Genomic DNA, 23,224 nt, shown 5'->3' on the forward strand with positions numbered 1-23,224 from the left:
AAAGAAAAAAAACCAAAACAAAACAGAAGATGGCTATGTCTGTCTTGATGGTTGCTAATCTGAGAAAAAATCCCAAACCAATGGAAAAAGATCACCTGCCCAGATATATCCTAACTAAGAAAAGACATTTAACTTTGTCCTGTTAGTTTATTTACTCTAGGCTCTTACCACAGACTAAACAGAGATGGGCATCTCAAAAGTTCAATTCAATTTAAGATGCAAATTTCCTTTTTTTCAGAAACTGTGGTAAGAGACAGAACAATGAGATTCCTAATTCACATTTCTCATTTACATGCCTAAATTCACAGAACAAAAGCTTTCTCCACATTAAGAATAGGTGATTGCCCTATAAGAGGTATCATATATAACTCATCTCTGAGCTAATAGGAAGACTTACTTTCATGTTAACACTGCGCTTAGCTCAAATGAATATGCCTTGGTAAGATAGGGTTTATTCTCTTGTCTTCAGGACTGCATTAACATTATCACAGAGTATTCAGTTTCTTCAAGAGCTTGTACAGTGTGCATCTAGGATTCATTTGGAACTTGGGGAAAAAAAAATAAATTCTCACATCTACCATGGAAGTATCTTATAAATGTACATTTAGGAAATACTTGCAAGGGGCTGACAGCTCTGGTGTGTGTACATGGGCATGAACATTATGTTCATATGCTCAAACAAGAGCATAGCGAAAAATTATCCCACAGACCAAGGCATCACTGTTCCCTGCTAATTTACAATGGTGGTTTTACAAGCATTTCTTGGTGAAAGGTCTGTGTGCTTCTTCAGAGCTGGCAACTGATTTCCCAGTGTACAAGAGAGTGTTTAATCTGAGCCAAATAAACAAGTAAGAGCATTGCTATTTTCACTTGTCCTAATCTGATCAAAAGAACATGACCATTTCTAACCTGTGACAGACATATATACTATAATTACAGCAAGTGCAGGTGCCAAAATAAAAAGTTAAAAAAAGATGCAGCAAATGATGGAATGCAAAACACTAAGTATCTCAGGGGGAGAGAACTACTTTTGTTTTCAAAAACTACAAGTTGAGTATAGGAGAAATCAGCTTCCTGGCATCTAAATGTCTTTTTTGATTCATCCTTACTTCCTTGGCCCTATGATACTCTTTCAATATACAGGATCTCAGTTTTCTATCTGTGAAACAGGGAAAGAAAATAATATTAATTACCTGATGACATGTGTAATGCCTGTATGTAGATCAAAAATGGGCATTTGTAATCACTTTTGTGTCCAAATGAGGGAACCTTTTTATTTGGAAGAGGAGGTTGGGTGAGAAAACACAGTTTGTACTTTTACTAATCCTAAAAATATGAAATACTACATCTGCTGCACCTAAAACCCTCATAGAAATTGCATGGCTGAACCTAAACAGACATCATACAATAGAATAAGTTAGCACAAATAGTCAAGACAAACAGAGTTACCAGTCAGAAAATATTTTATGAAACATCCAGTCCATCTACAGCCTCTCAAGTGAGAGTCTTCAAAAGGCAAATAACTTCAGTAGACAAACCTAGTGTCAAAAATTCACTATTCTACTGAATACTAGAAACTGAGATCTCAACAGAGAAATGGATTCTTTGGCCCATTACATTCTTCCTGTAGACCACTCCTCTCAGAAACATATGGGCTGAACTTTCCCCCCATATCTTTTTCCAACAGGTCAATGTTCGGTCATTTATCTCAGAGGTGTTAGCAAAGACAGAGTGATGTTAAACTACTTCAGAGAAAGGGTTCCTTAAGGGATGAAAAAGATTAAACCAGCAGTGTCCAGCCTATACATAACTGTCATTTTTAGGTTTCTTCAGTCTTTGTAAAAAGTGTTGTAGACAAAGGATGAAGGTTCAAGAAACTAAGTTTTGAGTGATAATACTGATTTCAGGTGTGTCTTTTATGCTTATTCACACCCCTGTGTTATAGCCTGACACTCCTGTGGTGTGACAGGCCCACTGTCTGGGTGTCTGAGATAGCTCAATCACAGGAATGACAGATTTTGAAAAACAAGCAAAAACTATAACCCCAAACATTTTTACAGTATTTTTGTTTGCTTGCTTGTCACGCCATATCACTAGTTTCTACTGATGGTTCACAGTACAAACAACTGCATATTGTGCCAACATAACCATGGCAACAATGCTCTGTGTGGCAGGAACTGTGGAATATCATAAACCAAGATTGCAATCAAAGTGTTCTTCTGAAATCACAGCGTGAAGGGTAGCTAGCTTTTTAAACTATATCAGCTAGTTTAACAGGTGTAACCTCTTCATGCTCTTCAAGTTCATGTCATTAGGTCAACACATATCAATTTAATCATACTGCTTATTAGTTATTAATAGGCTATTACAGGGAAATTGTATGATTAAGAATTAAGACATTTTCAGGAACAGCAATTTAAGTTTATTTACGATATTTAAGGAAGAGTATTAGAATTAGGATGATTCTTTTGTTCCTCATTGACTGTTAACTCCAAATATAATAAAAACCCAGGAAATTAAAAAAAAGGGAGAGAAGGAAAAGGTGGAAAAATCCCAACATTTGAAAGTAACTGAACTATAATAAGAAATTCTTTGATAAGCTAAGAAAGTTGCCAGAAGATATTAAAAGTTTAAGTGTTATGCATACAGAAGAAAATAAGTAGAAATGAATATGTCTTATCCCATACCTGATAGCAGCAATTCCATATTGCTGTTTGTAAGTGTTGCATTTACTCTTCCTGAAGTTGCATTGAAACTGGTGACTGTCAAAGTCATGGGCTGTTTCTTGCTTTTGTAATTGTAAGATCCTTTCCATATATAATTTTGGGCAAATACATCATCAGGAACTATATACACATCAAACATGTTTCAGTACATTTTGCAATATTTGATACTTTTGAAGTCAAACATTCAAAAAAGTATATGTTAAATATTAGCATTTTCTCTTCCCTCTCTGTTTTTAAGTCTATTGGGCATAATCTTCACATATAAAGCATAGAAATCTGGCATCAACAGTTACAAAAGAAATGTATTTGTACTGAAGAACACAACCACAACTCTACCTCCATTTGCTTCATTCCTCAAATATGGACATGTCCTAAAATTAACCGACTTCACAAAATCTAATTTAACAGCTGTAACCAGAAGACCAGATTCTGCTCACTGCAGAATCTTTTCTATGCCAGCACAGACAGGCACATACAACTAGGATTAAGTTTTGCAGGAATTAATATCAATTTAGATATCAAAATTTTACAAGCATATTTAAATGACATTAAAAGACTATAAGCATTTTCTTTATTACCTAGTCAATTTTTCTAAAGAAAAATTTATATATGAAGTTTTATCTTATCTTCAAATGCTTAAAAACATTATGAGCTTCAACATGAGAAAAAAAATAAAAATCCCTAATTTAAAACTAAAAATAGATCACAGTCTGCAGGGAGAATAAACATGGTAGATTTATACCTTTACATTTAATATTTGTCATTATCAAACTGCAAAATTAAATAATGCTATTCCAAGAACAGTATGGTTAAAAAAAATAAAAGTTACCTATCCAGTAAAACCAGATACATTCAAATCTTTAAAATCTTAACATGAGATACCATTTATACAATTAAATTGAAGGTGACTTAGGATGGGTTTACTATACTTTCTGAAGGAAATGTATCACGCTTAGCCCTATAATAAATAATCACTATTTAAAATCAGCACTTTCAAATTATTTGGAGTCACTCTCACAGAACTTAAAGCTCTGGGTTCATGTGTTAATTGCCATCTCATGTCAGATAAACACAGAAGAATACTTGCCCCTTCTCTCACAGGATATCCCAAAATTCAAGACTGAGGCCCACTGAAATACCTGACAGTCTTCCTTCATCATTTATTTTATGGGTCACAGTGACAGGCTGTTTTCGCCATGGAGGGTAAAAGACTTTTCCTAGTTTTTTATTTGTGTATATAGATGTATAGATGCATACATTTTTTGACAAGTAAACACATAAAAAAAACCCACTTAGATACTGGGCCTGTAAACTGTGAACAAGGGAACTGCATGGTGCAAATAGTCTGATTCTGTTGATTTGTGATATCCCTGAAATTTATTTCCCTACTTTCAGAAAATCTTATCTTTACTTTTTTTTTTTTTGTGATTAGTTGTACAAAAAGCTTCAGAATGAAAGAACTGATTGCATGACTGCCATGAAGTACATCAAGAAACACAGTTTTGAAGTTATGTACAACCTGATTTAAAAAAAAAACAAAAACAACACAAACAAAAAAAACCCCAACGAACAAACAAACCTCACAAACCCCCACAAAATCCTCTATGATAAGGAATCACTTTTAAATCTTTATTCATTATTGCTAGACATTTAATGGTGTTATAGTCAAAGGCTAATTCTAGTTAAGGAGATGTCTCTTTTCAAAAAATCTCTTCAGTGGTCAGAGAAAAGTTTCTCTTGGATCTAGTCAGGACATCCAAAGATAGACTTCTTTAACAAATCAGTGAAAACTGAAGTTGACTTCACCCATTTAAAGGGACTACCTTCTCTAGACTAAAACTAGCTTTTTGAAGGCTAATGCTGAACTATTTAGGTAAAGCAATTTAAATTAGCAATATGTAAAAGAAGTGCAAGACTGAAAAAAAAATGTGAAACTATTTCTGGGTGAGTAATGTAGATTCTGAATGGGTATATTGCATAGGATCTTACACAGAACAGTGATTTCAGTGAAACCAATAAAAGTCTCATCACATAACATTTAGAAATTGTATATGAATATAAATAATACCGTATAGTCTAGACAGACCTAAAACATTGGGGAATAATTTAATTAATTATGGTTTTGTTCTGTTAATGTAATAGCCTTTATCCATTCTAAGCTATTCAGTGCAGTCTCACTAAATCGATTCCCATTGTGTTTTCTACAGAAATTGTTTAAAACTAAAGATACATCAAAGTACTTACCACTTAGTTTGGGACTTGGTGTTCCCAAAGCTGGTCTGGGATCCTTCACTAATATTTTGGAACCAGCTGTTTGAAAGAATGAATGGCAAAAAGACAAATCATAAGCAAATATGTTACTCGGAAACTAAGAAAATAATTTCCATAATGGAATTTATTTGTTACAAAGTATATAAGGTGATCTTTTAAACTCAAATAAGGTTTCATTCAAGCCTTAGTATCACAGGAGCACACGCCCACTGATTTCTTCCATTTTCTCATAAGTCATGTTACTCAGATGCTACCAAGTCATTTGCAATACCCAAGCAGTGTAGGTTTTCACTTCAGAATCCACATTTCAGGATTCACAGTCATGGACTAGGCACCTAATATGTGAAATGTCTTCTAATATGTCATCTGTGGCAAGGTATATAATTTAAATCCGGATACACACAAAATACCCCTGTGACTAGTGCTTTTACTGGAATCAATGTAACACAAAACAGTGAAGAGAAATATATCAAGGGCATTTTAAATCATGTTTTTCTCTAGGACTCAATTATCTTCAGCATTACTAAGGCACCTTGGTTCCAGACTGAAAACCCAAAGATGAATGCTTAATCTCTTAACAGTGGAGGAGATCACTATTTCTTTACAGAATGGCAACAAAAAAGAAACAAATGAGACTATCTCAAACTGCTCAGGTGATTTGAACATGGAAATTGGAAAATTTTGTTTCTTCTCTGCTAAGAGCAGGAACTCTGACACTGCTGAAGATGATGAACTAAATGCAATGGGACAGTGTCATTTCCTGCAACTGAAGCTATTTTATTTTGCAGAAACTAATTTGGATTCACTGGACTATAAAGAAGACACATAATTTTGTCTCTTAATGTAAAATACTCTCATGCAGCACTAGGCTCCGTTACTTGCTCCAGTGCTTATTTCAGTATTTTGGATTTTGGATCTTGGCTTTGAAGCCAGGCCTTTTCTGATTGATACTCAAAAAAACCACCAAACCACCAAACAAAAACCACACCCACCAAAAAAAACAACAAAACAAACCAAAAAACCACCCCCCCCCAAAAAAAAAAAAAAAAAAAAAAAAAAAAAAGTATTTTTTTTCTGCATAAAAAGGAAAATTTAGCAAGAAGAACTGAGAATATTTTTCTTGAGTATAACTTTTAGCTTATTACAGAAGGCTTGTTCTTGGTATATAGATTAAAACTGTCAAGAAACAATGGCAGCAGTTGGAATTCAACCTGAAGTTCTCATGGTCTGTTACTACTGAGCGATTAATCTCTATTTCCTCTCTGTTTTGAAAGGAACTCACTGAACATCACTGAACACGGTTGACCTGGAGGGTGTGTCTCCAGAGCAATGCTTTTTGTCTACATAAAGCTCAGGTTAGAAATACTCTGGATCATGCTTTCCAAGGGGCTTCAGTATAAAAAGCTGTTGAGTCAATCAATTAGCTTTGTCAAGGTGAATACATTTCTAGTCAAGTTCAGGACAGAAATTTTAAATGCAAAATAAAATCTAGATACAATTTTAAAATATAAATCCCAACTAAAACATGTTATCTGCGGAGTTTAAGTTTCTAGGTCCATATATTTGCTCAGTAGGAATTTCAAGATCGCAGTTCTGTGTTTAAAAGAACCAAATTCTGTTTTAATTTCCCTACAGATCCTTTTAGAGCTCTCGGCTCCAAATGTTTTACTCCTTTGCATCGATTTCCAAGCTATTTTTTTCTGAAGTTCACAATCACAGGTGAACAACCTGACCTGGTGCTCTTCTCCCTTCCATAGGACAGAAAGTTTTCACCCCTCTGTAACAGGTAAAATTGAAAACATTTAAGAGATAGTTTAATTTATTTACTTAGAGTTAATACTTTACAACATGTTGCTTTTTCTTGACTTTCTCCACTGCTAGAAAGCAAGAAGAAAGATATCTGACCCTAAATATTTTGCATTTCTATAACATTTTTTCAGGACATTGGGAAACTAAGTTATATCACAAGGTAGATAAACTCAGAGTTATACTTTAACGTTTTGGGGGGGGTTGTGTTTTTTTTGTTTTGGTTTGGTTTGGTGGTTTTTTGTTTTGTTTTGTTTTGTTTTTTTTTTTAATCTCATAAAGGTTCCTTACTATCAGATAGGACAGATAATACTACTTGTTTCAATAACATCAGCAGAAAATTCTTGGATCAAAATACAATCCATGAATCACATTTGGTCTGCCATAACACTTCCTGAGTACGGAACAACTCATAAGCTTCCTGGTAGCTTGCTTTCCAACACTTTCCCAAAGCTCTGCTCTGTTTTCCCCCAGCACTTGCCTGGCATGTAATACCAGGACACCTGTTTTATAGTAATACAAAATATTCATTTCCTATTTCCCTTCCAAGTAGTAGTACTTAGCTATATAGCCTTTGATTGCCTCTGTAAGAGCCCTGGGGATAACCACATCTGAAACAGTAGATATCAGTAATGTGAAAGTTGCTTTAATTATTCAGAAAATAGAGTTCCAAACAGTTGCTATACTTGGGGATGTTTCTTATCTCACATGAAATAAAACATTCTCACCATGATTTTGCTATGAAGTTTTTAATTCTCTGCCATGATAAAGCATGTAGTAAAAATCAGAAACAAAATAAAATGTTTGAACATCAAGGACAAAATAAAAAAAGCAAAGCAAAAAAGCAAAAAAATATTTATTTCCACTTAGTGTATTGTTGCTGACATACCATTATAAAATAATATTAAACCCTATAGATTAATTCCATACAGTGATTCAAACATCTACTTGGACTTTAGTCATCCTTCTCCAATATTAGAGTAGAATCATACAATCACAGAATCATTTAGGCTGGAAAAGAACTTTAAGACTGAGACCAACAGTTAACATAACACTGCCAAGTCCACCACTAAACCATGTCCCTGTCATTAAAAGACATCTACATGTCTTTTAAATGCCTCCAGGGATGGTGACTTGACCACTTCCCTGGGAAGCCTGCTCCAACACTTGAAAACCCTTTCAGTGAAGAATTTTTTCCCAATATCCAGTCTAAATCCTTGGCATAACTTGAAGCCATTTCCTCTTGTCCTATCACTTGCTACTTGGGAAAAGAGACCGACACCAACCTCGCTATACCTTCTTTTTAGGTAGTTGTAGAGAGTGATAAGGTCTCTCCTGAGCCTCCTTTTCTCTAGACTAAACAACCCCAGTACCCTCAGCTGCTCCTCATAAGACCCATGCTCTAGACCCTTCACCAGCTTCGTTGCCCTTCTCTGGACACTCTCCAGCACCTCAATGTCTTTCTTGTAGTGAAGGGCCCAAAACTGACACAGTACTCAAGGTGTGACCTCATCTGTGGAGAGTGCAGGGGGACAGTCATTTCCCTAGTCCTGCTGGCCACACTATTTCTGACACAAGCCAGGATACCACTGGCCTTCTTGGCCACCTGGGCACACTGCTGGCTCATGACCAACACACCCAGGTCCTTTTCCACCAGTCAGCTTTCCAGCCACTCTTCCCCAAGCCTGTAGTGATGCATGGGGTTGTTGTGTCCCAAGTGCAGGACCCGGCACTTAGCCTTCTTGAACCTAATAAAATTGGCCTCAGCCCATCAATTCAGCCTGTCCAGATCCCTCTGTAGAACCTTCCTAACGTCAGGCAGAAAAAGCAACACTCCTGCCCAACTTAGTGTTATCTGCAAACTTACTCGGGATGTACTGGATCCCTCATCCAGGTCATTGATAAAGATATTAAACAGAACTAACTCCAACACTGAGCCCTGGGGAAAGCCACTTATGACTGACAACCAACTGTATTTAACTACATTCACCACCGCTCTTTGGGCCTGTCCATCCAGCCAGTTTTTACCCAGCAAAAAGTGTGTCTGTCCAAGCCATGAGCAGCCCGTTTCTACAGAAGAATGCTGTGGGGAATGGTGTCAAAGGCTTTAAAACCTTTTAGACAACATCCATAGACTTTTGCTAAATCCACTAAGTGGTTCGCTTTGTCATAGACGGAGATCAGGTTAGCCAAGCAGGACTTGTCTTTCATAAATCCACGTTGACTGGGCCTGATCACCTGGCTGTTCTGCACATGCCATGTGATAGCCTAACTCAAGATGATCTGCTCCATAACCAACCATGACACCGCTGTCAGACTGACAGGCCCATAGTTCCCTGGATCCTCCTTTCAGCCCTTCTTGTAAACGGGCATCACATCTGATAACTTCTAGTCAACTGGGCCCTCCTCAGTTAACCAGGACTGCTGATAAATGATGGAAAGTGGCTTGGTGAGCACTTCTGCCATCCCTCTCAGTACCTTTAGGTGGATTCCATCCAGCCACATAGACTTGTGTGTGTCTAAGTGGTGTAGCAGTTTGCTAAGTATTTCCCCTTGCATTATGGGGGCTTAACTCTGCTCCCCATCTCTGTCTTCTAGCTCAGTGGCCTGGGTACCCTGAGAACAATTGATCTTACAATTAAAGACTGAGGCAGAGAAGGCATTAAGTACATCAGCCTTTTCTTCATATTTTGTCAGTATGTTTCTCCCACATCCTATAAAATATGCAAAGTCTCCATAGCCCTCCTTTTGTTGCTAATGTATTTATAGAAATATTTTTCTTGTCTTTTAAGGCAGAGCCAGATGAAGTTCTACTTGGCCCTTCTGATTTTCTCCCTGCATAAAATCACAATATCCTTGTAATCCTCCTGAGTGGCCTGCACCTTCTTCCAAAGATCATAAATTCATTTTTTTTCCCTGAGTTCCAGTCAAAGCTCTCTGTTCAGCCAGGCTGGTCTTCCTCACTGGCTTGTCTTTTGGCACATGGGCATGTCCTGTTCCTGTGCCTTTAAAGTTTCCTTCTTGAAGAATATCCAGCCTTCCTGCACGCCTTTGTCCTTCATGACTGCCTCCCAAGGGACTCGGTCAACCAGACTCTTATCCAGGCTAAAGTCTGCCTTTTGGCAGACTTCTTCAAGACTCAAAAATTCTATCATTTTGTGATCACTATGCCCAAGATGGCTTCCAACTATCACACCCCACAAGTTCTTCCCTGTTCACAAAACACAGGTCCAGCGTGGTGCTTTCCCTTGTTGGCTCACTCACCAGCCATGTCAGGATGTTATCTTCCACATGCTCCAGGAACCTCCTAGACTGTTTACTCTCCACTGTATTGTATTTCCAGCAGTCATCTGGTATATTGACACCCCCCATGAGGACGACGGCTCGTGATTATAAGACTTCTCCCAGCTGCTTACAGAATATGTTGTATGCCTCTTTATCCTTGTAGGGGGGGTCTATAAAAGACTCCCATCATGGTATCTGCCTCATTGACCCTTGCCATAAATGTTACCCATAAACAACCTTATCATCACCATCATCAAGCTCTAGACAATCAAAACACTCTCTAACATACAGGGTGTGAAAGACTGAAATGTCACATGACTGTCTCCAAGCTTGCTTGTGTCTGTGCAAACCTCCATGAGAAGGTGCTGCAGCCTGTGAATTGGTCTGGGAATGTCTCCCAGAGAAGCAGGAGTGTATTGAAGGATGCCCCCCCCCAATTCCTTGCAGCTGCATTGTCGGACTCCTTAGACAAGCCTCAAAGGGGCAGAGGTGTGCTGAGCTGGCCCCATCCTGGAGCTGTTTGTGGCTCTGTTGCGTAGGCCAGACCCCATGCATTGCTAATGAACTGGCGAGAGGCAAACGTTCCTGCCCTGAAGCCAGATGCAACAAAACCTGCGGGATCAGAGGAAAAAAAAAAAAAAAAAAAAAAAAAAAAAAAAAAAAAAAAAAGAAAATTTTGCTCGGTGTGCCTCTACCATTGAAGCCAGATCCGTGTGCACCCACCACGGAAGAACTGAAGGCTGAGGACCAACGGGACACCGCTGCATCCATGGTGGTGACTATTCTTGCAGCCCTATCCCACATCCTTGCTTTATTTCTGTATTTTCCTTCCATTCTGTCCTATCACTATTCCACTTCTTTAATAATAAAAACCTATTTTGGGTATATGGCATTTGACCTGGTTTGTGTCTTAATCTCGCTCTTGGGATCATATTGAAACCTCTCCCAGCATTGGATCGGAATACAGAGTGCCCCACTGCCTTTCCTTCCTTGCCTATCCCTTATGAAGAGTTTATATCCATCCTTTGCAGCACTCCAGTTGTGTGAGTCATCCCACCACATTTCCATGATGCCAGCTGTATCATAGTAATATTACAACTGTCATAGCTATCCTGCAGCTGACACAATCTCTGTAAATAAAATTATCCTGATCTTAGTAGGCATGTTCAAAAGCCTTGAGAATCTTACTCTACTGAGTTTATGAGAATGTAGTCCACAGCTGACTCAGTCGGAAGTCTAAAAGCGGATATTAGCCAAGTATTTGGCCTCTGGAATTATGTCTGGAATTGACACCTCTGAGAATGTAAATGAAAGACAAGTACATGAAAGCATATTTCCCATTAACCACACTGGCAAAGGATCAGAGTTATCCTCTTAGACGTTCTCCCTCCTAGTTCTCCTTATATTCTGCCTTACCTTATTAGACTGCAAATAAAGAAAATCACTGAAGTATGTGAGACGCAGTGGGAAACAGAAGAGCTTACCTTCACAAACTGGAACTTTCCCAGTCCATGTGCCATCAGACCTACAGGCTCTATGCTCTGATCCTCCTGCCAGAAAGAAGCCTGGCTGACAAGTGTAAATCAACGTATAACCAAGTGAGGGAAGATCCATTCCTGCAACATTAGCATGAGTTGGTGTTTCTGGTTGCTTACAGCTGTGAGCTACAAAGAAGAGACAAAATATGCTTCAGTTAGTGAAAATATTTCTTAAAAAATAATCTATTTTTTAAAATAACCATTCTGAAAGGTAATTAATGAAGAGAAAAGCATCATTAAAATAAAATATTAATATATTTTAAATTCACATTAAAATTTACTATATCATCTATAAATTACTGTTCTGAGCCTATAAATGCACTCTTGAAAGTGAACCTTTCAATTTCAAGTGAACAAGAACTAACTTAAATGCACTTGCACAACCAAACTTGATTGTCTGCATACGCGAACATAAGCAGCACACATTTTACTACAGTTAAAACCAGTCATGGCTTATGAATTACATGACTTATGATATCTGTGTAGTATTGAATAACAGTAAATAAATGGGTCATTTGGAAAACACTTTGAAAGGTCAAGGAGAAATTGTAGGTGAGGCAAGTTTTAAATATCAGTCAGAAAAATTAATTACCATTCCTAATCTCATGTAAAGTGTCATGTCTTTTGCAATCATCAGAATCTGAGAGTCTTGCGTTACCTCAAAAACAGCAAGTTCACCTTTCACCACACTGAGCTACTGATTTGCTGTTTGCTTAGGGGAAATGCTAGCCCCAACTGAAACACTAATGTTGTTTTCTTCTGTGGATATGCTCTCCATACACTGAAGTGATTCTATAAGGTCAGTCTCACCTTTATAAGGTCTATTTCCAAAAAAATACAGCTGGCTACCTGAAAAACTAGAAAGAGTAACAATAATACTTTCTGTAAATCAGCACTATTGCCAAATTATAAGTGATCTAAGATATTAAATGCCACTTCCTGTACATGAGTGAAGATTCTCTTTATTTCAGATTCAAAAATTTCCAATTACAAACCTTATTTTCCCCTTCTTAAAATATCCTGACTCTTTAGTTGGGAAACAGCTCAAACTCATCACTAGAACTGATTGTAACTATCTGATCCAGTCCAAGTTAGGGATGTGCTGGGCTTTTCTATAGGTCCTGTTTCTCACCACCTACTCTCTTCTTTAGAAGGTTTACACCCTCTTAGACAGAAACTTACTATTTTCAGCATCTCTCTGGATGAAGAGCTGTCTGTTATTCTCATTATTTTGGTTTGGGTTTTTTTGGTTTTGTGGGTTTTGGTTGGGTTTTTTTTTTGTTTGGGGCTTTTTTTTTTTTTTAATTTTATAGTCTATTGTAGAAAAATTCACTCACAAAATCACATTTCTAGCTGCTGTAAGCTAGTAATGCAAATTTATAGTGTTAGTAAAACTATATAAAATAATTTTTTAACAGTGTTACTTACTATTACTTAATAGCCCAGATAAAAAATGTGATAGATCAGAAACCTATCATTTACTTACGTATGCATTCTGGCTGGATTCCACTCCATGTAAGGTCAGGAAGGCAAGTTCGTGTTGTTGAGCCATGGAGAAGGTGTCCTTTTCTACACTGAAACTGAACAATATTTCCCACCTGTTGAAAAGTAGAAAACACAGTAATATTGTTATGAATAAACATCAGTTGTGGGTTTTTTTTCCCAAATTTGATAACAAACTCCTTCACATTGTGCAGGCTAATGAATTGTAATGCTTTTTCTGTAGAAAGAAAATTAAATTTCACAGAGCATTTTATGAAATAAAAATTTGCTTCATTCTCATTAAAATTACTCTCCCCAAAACTGAAATCCTCCATGGAAGAGAATAAAAATCTCATCTTCTGTGGTCTCTCTGGTGAATTGCTTTGGGCCTGGAACAGTTGAGGCACTGTGAGTGTAGAAACCAAGCTTACTGTGGCTTCCTAGCTCTGGAACAAGGAGAAGCCAGTTAGACAATCCTGCAGCAAACCAGGGAAGAAGTCATGAAGCTGAAATGGGTAATAGATTCTGATGGACCTTTGTTGAACTACACCCCCCCTCTGTGGAATGCTGAATGAATTCATAAATTATAATGAGAAATACTTCATTAGAAAAAGCTTGGCCTGGTCAACAAAACTGTCTCATGCTTCAGAAACTATAATGTTCTTATAATATTTTAATTTTGTTTTTAATGACAAGAAGTAAAAAAGAATTGTTCTTTATACCATATAGATAATAGAAACTGGAATACAAGTACATTACAATTTAAAATAGCAATCCATCTGAGATTAGTTTTTAATTATTATGCTTATTATGGGTATGTGTTGAATAAAAAGGAAAATAGAATTCTTTAGTCAATAACAGTTTCTGCAAAAACAACATGAAATAACTTGTTCAGCATGTCCAGTCATGGCAACGTTGATGAAAACGCAAATAATTCTTAGTTTCCCTCAAAAGCAGGGAAATTAGATTACAAGTATATCATTCAGAGAGTAGTTTATTACATGCTGTGAGTGGTTAACTAAAATATTAAGGTGCATAGATCACATCTACTGTTCTGTAGTGACCTGTATTAATGTATTTATCAACTCATGTTTAAATGAGAAGTTGAAAACTGAACTATATGTGCCAGCACATTTATGGTTCTGTTTGTTTTGGGGGGTTTATATTATTTTGTTTAAATGTATAACACTTGATTTAAATTGATGAACAAAAGTAAAATGTGGACTCTTTCACAATAATTTAGTCCTGGGAAACAGCATTTTACTGCTACAAGTAGTCATTGGAAACTTTATAGCACTATTTCATTTCAGCTCAAGCTTCTCATCAGAATGAAATTTAATAATAACCCATGAACTACAGGTAATAGCTCATCAACGCAGTATGTGATTTAAAATTAATATTTTTTTTTTCCCCCTCTTTACTGTGTTCACTGGAGTATATAATTAGTTTTAAAAGATTTTGAAGAAAATACACAAAATCACGTTCATGATTAAGCACAAAGTGGGAAAATACTAAAAGTTTTAGAAGTTGCACCAAACAAAAATGGAAGTAATTTTTATTTGTGTAGTAAAGAACTTAGTTAAAACAACCACCACCAATATATTACTTTACAACAAGTACTAGTCTTATGAAAGATTTGTTCATTTCAGTAATCTTCCTCTATCGAAGCAGTCTCCATTCACAACTATGGAAAAAACACCTGCCACATTTAGTCTTTAGCTGTCAAGAAAGACAATATTTCAACACTGTCTTTAAAACCAGGACCCTTTCCCCCTTGCTCACACCAAAATAAATCCAACCAAACCCATTAAATATACTTTCTTAATATACATCTGAATAGGAATTTAAATTTCTTTCTACTTTATTATTTCAAAATTGATTTGATGTTTTTCCTGAATATAAAATATTTAAGAAAAAATATATCTGTTTTGTGATGTGGTGTAGCTGAACATCATGGAAGTCAATGATGTAAAGAAGTTAATTGGCTACTTATACTCAGGTATCTGTTCTAAACTGTAACTAAGTTAAGGATTCAAACCACAGTAGTCAATGTCAACTTAAGAAATAGTTACTGTATGGCTTTCACTGCTTAGTTACACTATTTCACTTATTTTCAATTAACAGTTTCTGTGGTACATTCTTTTTTTTTTAAAAAAAAAAAAAAAAAGTATTTTCAGAGTTTGACAGTTCTCATGATGTGATTATCTTTCATATATTAGCTCAACACCACTTAAATATGGGCACTCCTGAATTAATCAGATAATTGCAATCTTGAAATTTTCACCTACATTTTAGTAGAATATTACCTAAAATAATTTTCTCATTGTATAGAATCTCTTTAGAGGAATAAAAAGTCAATAGATCAAAATAATTTCAGTATATTCAGAAAAATGCAGTATATTGTAATTCTACTCATCAAGAATGGCCTGAACAGAAACTTCATACTTCATGAGTTGAAAGGACTGGAGAGTCATGTCCATAGACTCTTCAGATCTACAGGACTCAATGGGTAACAGTGAAAAAAGGGATGATGTGTGGTTTTTTTTAATTTTTCTGTAGCTTCTCCCTCTTCTTTAGCTGCCTATTAGTGACTTCTGTTGGACACATATAGTGAAGGAAAACTGTTCACCTGAAGAGCAGAACCAAGAAATGCAGACCAATTTTTTCCACTATCTGCCCATCTTCACTGCAGCTCTTCCTAACTTATGGCTTCACTGAAGCTTGATTGCCTAATCAGACCAGTTCTTTAGTACTAGAAATATATCCATGAGATAAGGAAATGGTTCAAATTGCCAAGTAAGTAGAAAGGTTGAGTTACTGGCATTCCACACTTTTAAAAAAATTCACATCAAACAATCAAGAAAAACCCACAGCAAACGAACAAAACCAACCTAAATAATTGTTGATATAAAAAATACAAGTTGGCCAAGTGATTAATATTTTTAGAAGTGTTGCAATGCTGCTCAAGATAATGAATAAATAAATAAAGGAATTACGCTCCATGCTCCTAAAATAATAATAGCAATAAAAAGATTACAAACAATGTGCAATTTAAAGAAATTTTTTAAAAGAGAGTAATTTAAAAATTACTTTTCGGGAAAACTATTTTCCAATATTGTTATGCCAGCAGCACCAGGTGGCGCTAAAATACAGCCTTCTATGGTCCTCAAAAATTCCCAGTCTTGAGATATTCTGATTTGCTCAAATTTTTTGTTATACAGCTTGAATCGAAGCACTAGTTGGGAGAGCTGGTGAAACAGCTGAAATATCTTTGTTCACTGTACTCTCTAGTTTTAGGGATGAACTGTTCTATATGCACAGTCAACTATTGTTTGGATAGTCCCCAAATCAACATCACTAGATTTTCCTTTTGCTAAAAGCCAAAGACTATATATTTACTATTCTCTAACAGGAGAAAAAGAACAATTATATAACATAGGTAAAATATGCCTTATGGAGTAGATCAAAATATAGTGTGGAGCTGCAGTGTGAGTGGTGTAAAAGTGTGTTAAAAACATTATAAATAACCCCAGGTGTATCAAGAATAACAGACAAAAAAAAAAAACCCCACCCCAAAAAAACAAACAAACATCAAAAACTATCAAAAGCACACTCCTACCAGTGAAGCACTCCACATTCTGACTAACATCCCCCACTGACATCAGTCTGAAGCCACAGGCCTCAGGATTCTGAGAAGCAGAAGGAGCCAGTAAAATTACATGGTGTCTGATAAGGCTTAAATGACATTTTCATTGATGCAGTGCTGATGCCAGCTGTACTAATGGAGACATCTACACTGGGCTAGTACAGCATTTCTATTGGAATTTCATCCTACAATTCAATCAACACTAAAGGTTTTATAAACATTACATTCACAGAGGGAGATTATTTGCAAAGTTGCTCCACATCTGCAGATCAAGTTTCATACAGGATTTCACAAAATAGAACCAAAGAGCTAGCAGGGCTACCACTATTGTAATGCAGCTATTCTTTCTAAAATCAGATTGGCCTTTGGCTCCCTTCAGGCTTTAATGGTGGGGAAAATAGCTGAATTTCTACAAAAATGTATGCTGGAAAAGTATGAGAAGTAATAAATCTGACTGATTGGTCTTAAGAAGTTCTAAACTGTTTCTTCAATTCAGTAGCATCTTGTGTTGAGACAGTTTATAGTGAAAATGCTATAAGCAATTTTCTATGGTACTAGAAATATATCTGAAGAAATATCTCAAAACCATTTTCTTTCCAAGGATCAATTTATTTTGCAGATTACAGATGAAGTCAGTATTCACTAAGTTCTAAAGATACTTTGTCTTCATTGTAATACACTGTTAAGGTAGATTTGTCAAATCAAAAATTCTCAGATGAAAGGTAAACATCCTAGAAGTACATATTCATAACAATTAAAGCAGGTGATGCTACGCATTTACATGCCATGCCTGATATCCAAGTAGCACTAAACTGGTATTTTGATGTTATTTGAATGCAAAAGAACCTGATCTGCTTCTGCTTGATTAATTCAATACCGAACAACAAAATCCATGCAAAATTCTGTTACCTCTTTGTTAAAAAGCTCCTATTTAACAGTTGAAACACTATTCAAATGTGAGGCTGTGATATTTGTGCTTTTGTTAGTGTAGGTTCCAGGAGGTCAGGTTCTGATATGCCTTTCAGTCAAACCTGGAATTATGCTGCATATGCCTGAACTTTCAATGCAATCAATGAGCCAGGAAAAGAGATAATCAAGAGTAGGGGAAATGACGAGAACAAAAAAAACAGTTCTGTCGAAGTTCATGACTTGACCTTAGTATTGCGCAAAACAAGTGACAGGGATAAGGTCAGGTTAAAACGGAGGTATTGTCATTTGTTGAAAAACACTGAAACAGGACTCCACATATGAAGACATGAATTCGATGATCAAACTACAGTTTGATTTCTTTTTGTGAGACAGATTTGATAAATTTGACAGATTTCATAAATTTGAAACTTAACAATTAACATATAAGTGACCTTATTAATATTAGTTTGAATGTGAAGAATTAAAAAAAAAAAAACCAAACAAACCACAAACAAACAAACAAAAAATAATACCACACAAAAAAAACGACAAAAAAGCCAAACCACCAAAACCCAAACAACCAAAAATCCCATCAAACCCCCAAATGGGTTAAAGTCAGAAAACCATCTTATATATTCATCAGCAAAAACTTGTTATGTGTTTACCAACTGCAAAACCTTTTGCTTAATTTTCCATAAGCTCTTTTGGTCTGTTGTTTAAAATGATAGAAGATTTATCAGACAAAATAAAATCAAAGCCATCCTATGTTCTGTGTTTTGGTATAATTTAGAATTATTCTTTACCTTTCTGCTGTGGATGAAAGCAAAGGTCATTATTATCCCATTCATATAGGAAGTTAATTATAACATAATATAAATTAATTTACAATATCTTTGCGGTTTAAATGTGTCATTACATTATAGAATATACAGTAATGTAATATTTCTTTTCAGGATCTATGGACTATTTATTTGTCTATGGACTATCTATTTGTCTAAAACTGATAATGTTAATTCTTGTTTCCACCCAATAAAGAGCTAAACTCAGCTTCATCTGAATGAATGATACTGCCACCATGGTCTGTATTACCTAAGCAATCATATTAGAGTAACCAGAAATTGCATGCAGACATTTAGTTACTAGATATAAAACCAAATTCTTGTATGAGTGTGAGGATAAATTGCTGGCTAGGTAAGAAGACATACAGTTTAAATCTGCTAGGTACTAACCTTACAACTGTGGGATCAAGGCTGTAAATTCTGCCAGCAGCTACACTTCTTTTAGAAATTTTATATCAGTTGATATTTTGCCTGGTATTTTGACAGTTCCATGCTAGCTGTAAGTGATACTTTCATTCACAACTACAACAACTACATCACAAATTAGAAAGTCTGCATTAGCTTCTTCAGTGATAGAAAGCTCATTAATATTCCAGAGAAACTGTGACAATAAAATTGTAGAAAATGGTCATTGCAATGATTTATTTCTTACATGGTTGAATAAAGAGTTGCCCTCTAGTATAATACTGTATTATACCCAAAGGAAGTTAACCCTGTATATTTTATCTTGGCATGAAACAGCACTCCATTCCCTGGAGAAAACCGAGACAATTATATTACCACTCACATATGACTGTGATCTAGCACAATCTAAAAACCCAAAGATTGCTAAAACAATCACTAATCAGGAGGAGTACTGGATAAAGGCCACCAAAATGACAAACCAAAGAAATTTTTGGCCATGAAATTTTGAAAAGTCTTTATTTATGACCTTTCTCAAAGAAATAATTTCAGGTTATAAATCTTTTCAAATTTCAAGGTATGCTAGTAAATTATAGGGCACATTTTTTGCATCTGTACACTATTCATCCATGAAAATGTCTCACTGACATCACTGGGTTTTGTGATATAGAAAATCAGAAATTCAGAAGCATTTTCAATTTCACAATTCTGTTTCTAACAGAAGCATATGCAAACACCATTTGCCACAACACACCCTTGTAGAAAAGGCAGCCAACAGCCTCCTGGGTTGCATTAGGCAGACTATTGCCAGCGGGTAGAGGGAGGTGATTCTTCCCCTGCCCAGCACTGGTGAGACACAAGTGGGTGCTGGGTCCAGTGCTTGGCTCAGCAGTGCAAGAGAGTCAGGGACATACTGCATTGATCCAGTGATGGGGCATAAAAGGGAGCAAGGGACTAGAGCATCTGGAATACAAGGAGTGGCTCAAAGAGCTGGGATTTCCCAGCCTGCAAAAGGCTCAAGGGGAATCTTATCAGTGTGTAATAAAACTCACTGGGGGCTGGAAAGGTGACAGATACCTTTTCTTTAGCTGTGCCTAGTGACAGCACAAGAGGAAATAGACACAAACTGAAACATAAGAAATTCTGTTTGAAAATAAAACCCCCACATTTTCCCTGTAAAGGTGATCAACTTGGAAAAGGTTACCCAGAGAGGCTGTGGAATCTCCATCCCTGGAAATATTCAAAACCCTCTGGACACAGACTTGATCAACTTTCTCTAAGCTGACCCTGCTTTGAGAAGGGAGGTTGGACTAGAACCTCTCCAGAGGCACTTGTCAGCCACTGTGACTCTGATTCCTTTGTGGTCACATCGTTTCCAAACGTAACAACAGAACTGCTCTCAGGAAAAAACTATCCACTGTTTTTTGGAGTGTGTCTACACTAGCAATTTGTCACACATTATACGCTTACTTAGCACTTACATATTGGTGGGGAGATACTAAACTCCAAGGTGAAACCAAGCAGAACTTGATCACCAGTGTTTCACTTAGCGCATTGCTAATAGGGACATAAGGTCAATGTAATCCAACAGCTAGAAATAAACACAGCAACACCCCAGCAACCAGCTTTTCCAGAGCATGAGCAGTTTCTGGACCTCTAATTAGAAGTTTCTAGACTCTGAGGTAGTATAAACATTTTTTAATAGTCAAGTTAATAAAAATTAGTATACTCTACCTGATAGCCAAATGTGTTGTTTTGTGACCCATGCCTTGGGACTCCTGGATTTTCACAGGCTGTGCGAGTAGGTTCTTTAAAAAAAAAAAAAAGTTACAATAAATTAAAGACAAAACAAATTACAGTATCTTAATGAAATACACGAATGTATCACAAAATTAATCTTGTTAAATGACATCCAATAAACCAATGAGATAAACAAAAATAAAGTGACCTGATTCTTAAAGAACATGGAATAGCACCAGGATAATTCAAAATAGCTGTAAACTCTAGATTGACTTATCAGGAAAAGGAATATTGAGCATTTCAAGAAATGTCAATAATATGGGTGTAACCTTACCGATACATCGAGGAGAAGAACCACTCCACGTGCCATCTGCTTGGCAAATCCTGGTGCTGGAGCCAACCAAAACAAAGGGAGGATTGCAGCTGAAAGAGACTTCTGACTGATAGATGAAGCTTTTCCCTTCTCTTTTCCCTTGAGCAGGTATTCCAGGGTCACCACAAAACTTTGCTGTGAGAAACATGATAGCAATGGAATGTGTTATTTATTAAAATACAAAAAAAAAACAAAAAAAACAAACATGAACTTAGTGAAGCAGTTACTCTAAATTTTATATTTGTTTTATTAAACACAGGTCAAATACAGAAACATTTAATAGGAATGCAAAGAGAAGCTAGATAGCCAATTTTTAGTCTGTTTCAGTTTATAGTAGTTTTGCTAGCTGTACAAAATGCCTACATAGTGGGCTTGGTCAGTAGCTTGAAGTTGACACTCAGGGTTATACAATTTATTTTATTAAGGCCCAAATGTCTATAGTTCACCTCTGCCCCAAGCCACATCAATATACACATCCTCCAATAGAGAGCAATCAGAGAGTGTAGCAAACCTTCATTTCAATCTCCTGTCCTCTCCTGCTTCTGCCATCTACCCTGTGCCCAACATTTTTGTACAATTAAAGGATTTGTCAGACAGATTTTAGGAATCATAAATTCTTACTTCCTTATCCTTCACTGAAATATAAGATTTGCTATGTATGGAAGTGCAACACTTGAAAGTCAGAACAGCTAACAACAACAAAAAAAAAGGTAAACAAATGTCAGCAGCAATCTAAAAGTCAAACACTAATAAGCTGTTATTAGTCAGGATAAATTTGACCGATAAGAACATATTCTTAAATTGATCTTTTCACTTTGTACTGATCAGCTAAAGATTTCTTACGTCTGTAGCATAGCATAACTAAGTAAATGCACTGATGGCAAATTTACTGGCCGCCTTCTGCAGTAAAAAGTACTGATTACTGTCAGAAGCTGGATTTTGAATAATTGATTCAGGAAATGCAATCAGCTATGGTAAACCCTGTGCCATCAGACTATATTATTCCCTGACACACCATGAATTCCAATATTGTAGAGTCTAATTTCTTACCAAACAGAAAGTGCTGTAATACACACAAACAGCCCAACACTAATCTGGATGTGTGCAATGATGTATTACTAAAAAGGCCTGTTGTACAGACAGTGGAATTTTCTGCTCCACCTTTCTCTTCTACAGACACAATTTAAATTACATCTCTTAACCACCTTCAAAATACACTTCTATTATCTCTATATTTGTCACCTATGCCTTAAACTTTCCAAAGAACCTGCTCATGTGAAATGGTCCTGCCCTTCACCTCTGACTGCAGACACTAACTGTATGGGAAATTCATTCACACACATATTGTTGAAGAAAAAGGGCTTAATCTGTAACATACCAGAAATGTATGGCTTTAAGTGGAATGGGACTGTCTGCAGAATTAGATGCAAAATACAGGCTTCTGAAAAGATCTATGAATTGGGGATTGTGCAACATAGTGAACCTCATTGTGTGATTGACAGATCATGGTTGTAATTTATGTTTTCATTAGAAAATTCAGTGAAAGTCTTAATTTGAAAATACATGAAACACTTACAAATTTCTAACAGAGGCTTGAAACTGTCTCCTGAAACTGTACCAACAAAGTAGCAACCACTCTCAAGGAAAAAAATCCTCACATTAAAACATGCTTTTTGTTAAGTTTATTATTTCTTTAAAAAAACAAGTAATCTCCACCACTTAGTTATCAGTCAACTTTACCCAGTCATTGAATAGCTACTGAATATCTGCCTTCTATATAGGTTTCCAGGGAAACCAGGCACCATAGTAAACCACAGCACTTTTCCTCTGATATTGGAACAGGGGACTACAGAATAAGTTCAAGTTGCAGCAAACTGGAAGCTCGGTTAGTGCTCCCACTCCCACTGGAAATATTTTCCTAAGGACTCTGAGACCCTTTAATAGAGACAGGGCTGTGGAGCTCTGGCACTGAGGCTGTGAGTCTAGACTCATTCTTCAAAGACATTTAATTGATTAACAGCAAGTTACATCTATAGTTAGGAATTTTCAGGCATAGGCCTTTTTTTTTTTTTTTTTTTTCCCCCCCCCATCTATTGCCAAGCTTATAAAAACAGCAGTCCTTTACTCAAATTACTGTATGAATAATTAAGTGGACAAATTCACTAGGTCATAGTTGAGAAATACTCAACCAAAGATATGACCATATT

General features: G+C 36.2%; 1 protein-coding gene across 1 annotated transcript in view; it reads right to left on the reverse strand.

Annotated features, from left to right (window-relative positions):
* Positions 1-23,224, reverse strand: part of CSMD3 (CUB and Sushi multiple domains 3) — a 622,514-nt gene that overhangs the window by 9,326 nt on the left and 589,964 nt on the right. The window contains exons 62-67 of the mRNA XM_026841511.1: positions 20,979-21,152; positions 20,639-20,712; positions 13,113-13,224; positions 11,573-11,752; positions 4,971-5,036; positions 2,688-2,846 (exon numbers count right to left, since the gene is read on the reverse strand). Of these exons, the coding sequence (XP_026697312.1) occupies positions 2,688-2,846; positions 4,971-5,036; positions 11,573-11,752; positions 13,113-13,224; positions 20,639-20,712; positions 20,979-21,152 (765 nt within the window). The remainder of the gene's footprint in view (positions 1-2,687; positions 2,847-4,970; positions 5,037-11,572; positions 11,753-13,112; positions 13,225-20,638; positions 20,713-20,978; positions 21,153-23,224) is intronic.

The sequence above is a fragment of the Athene cunicularia genome (assembly GCF_003259725.1).
Source record: "Athene cunicularia isolate RWA chromosome 2 unlocalized genomic scaffold, athCun1 chr2_part1, whole genome shotgun sequence".
Classification (NCBI taxonomy): Eukaryota; Metazoa; Chordata; class Aves; order Strigiformes; family Strigidae; genus Athene; species Athene cunicularia.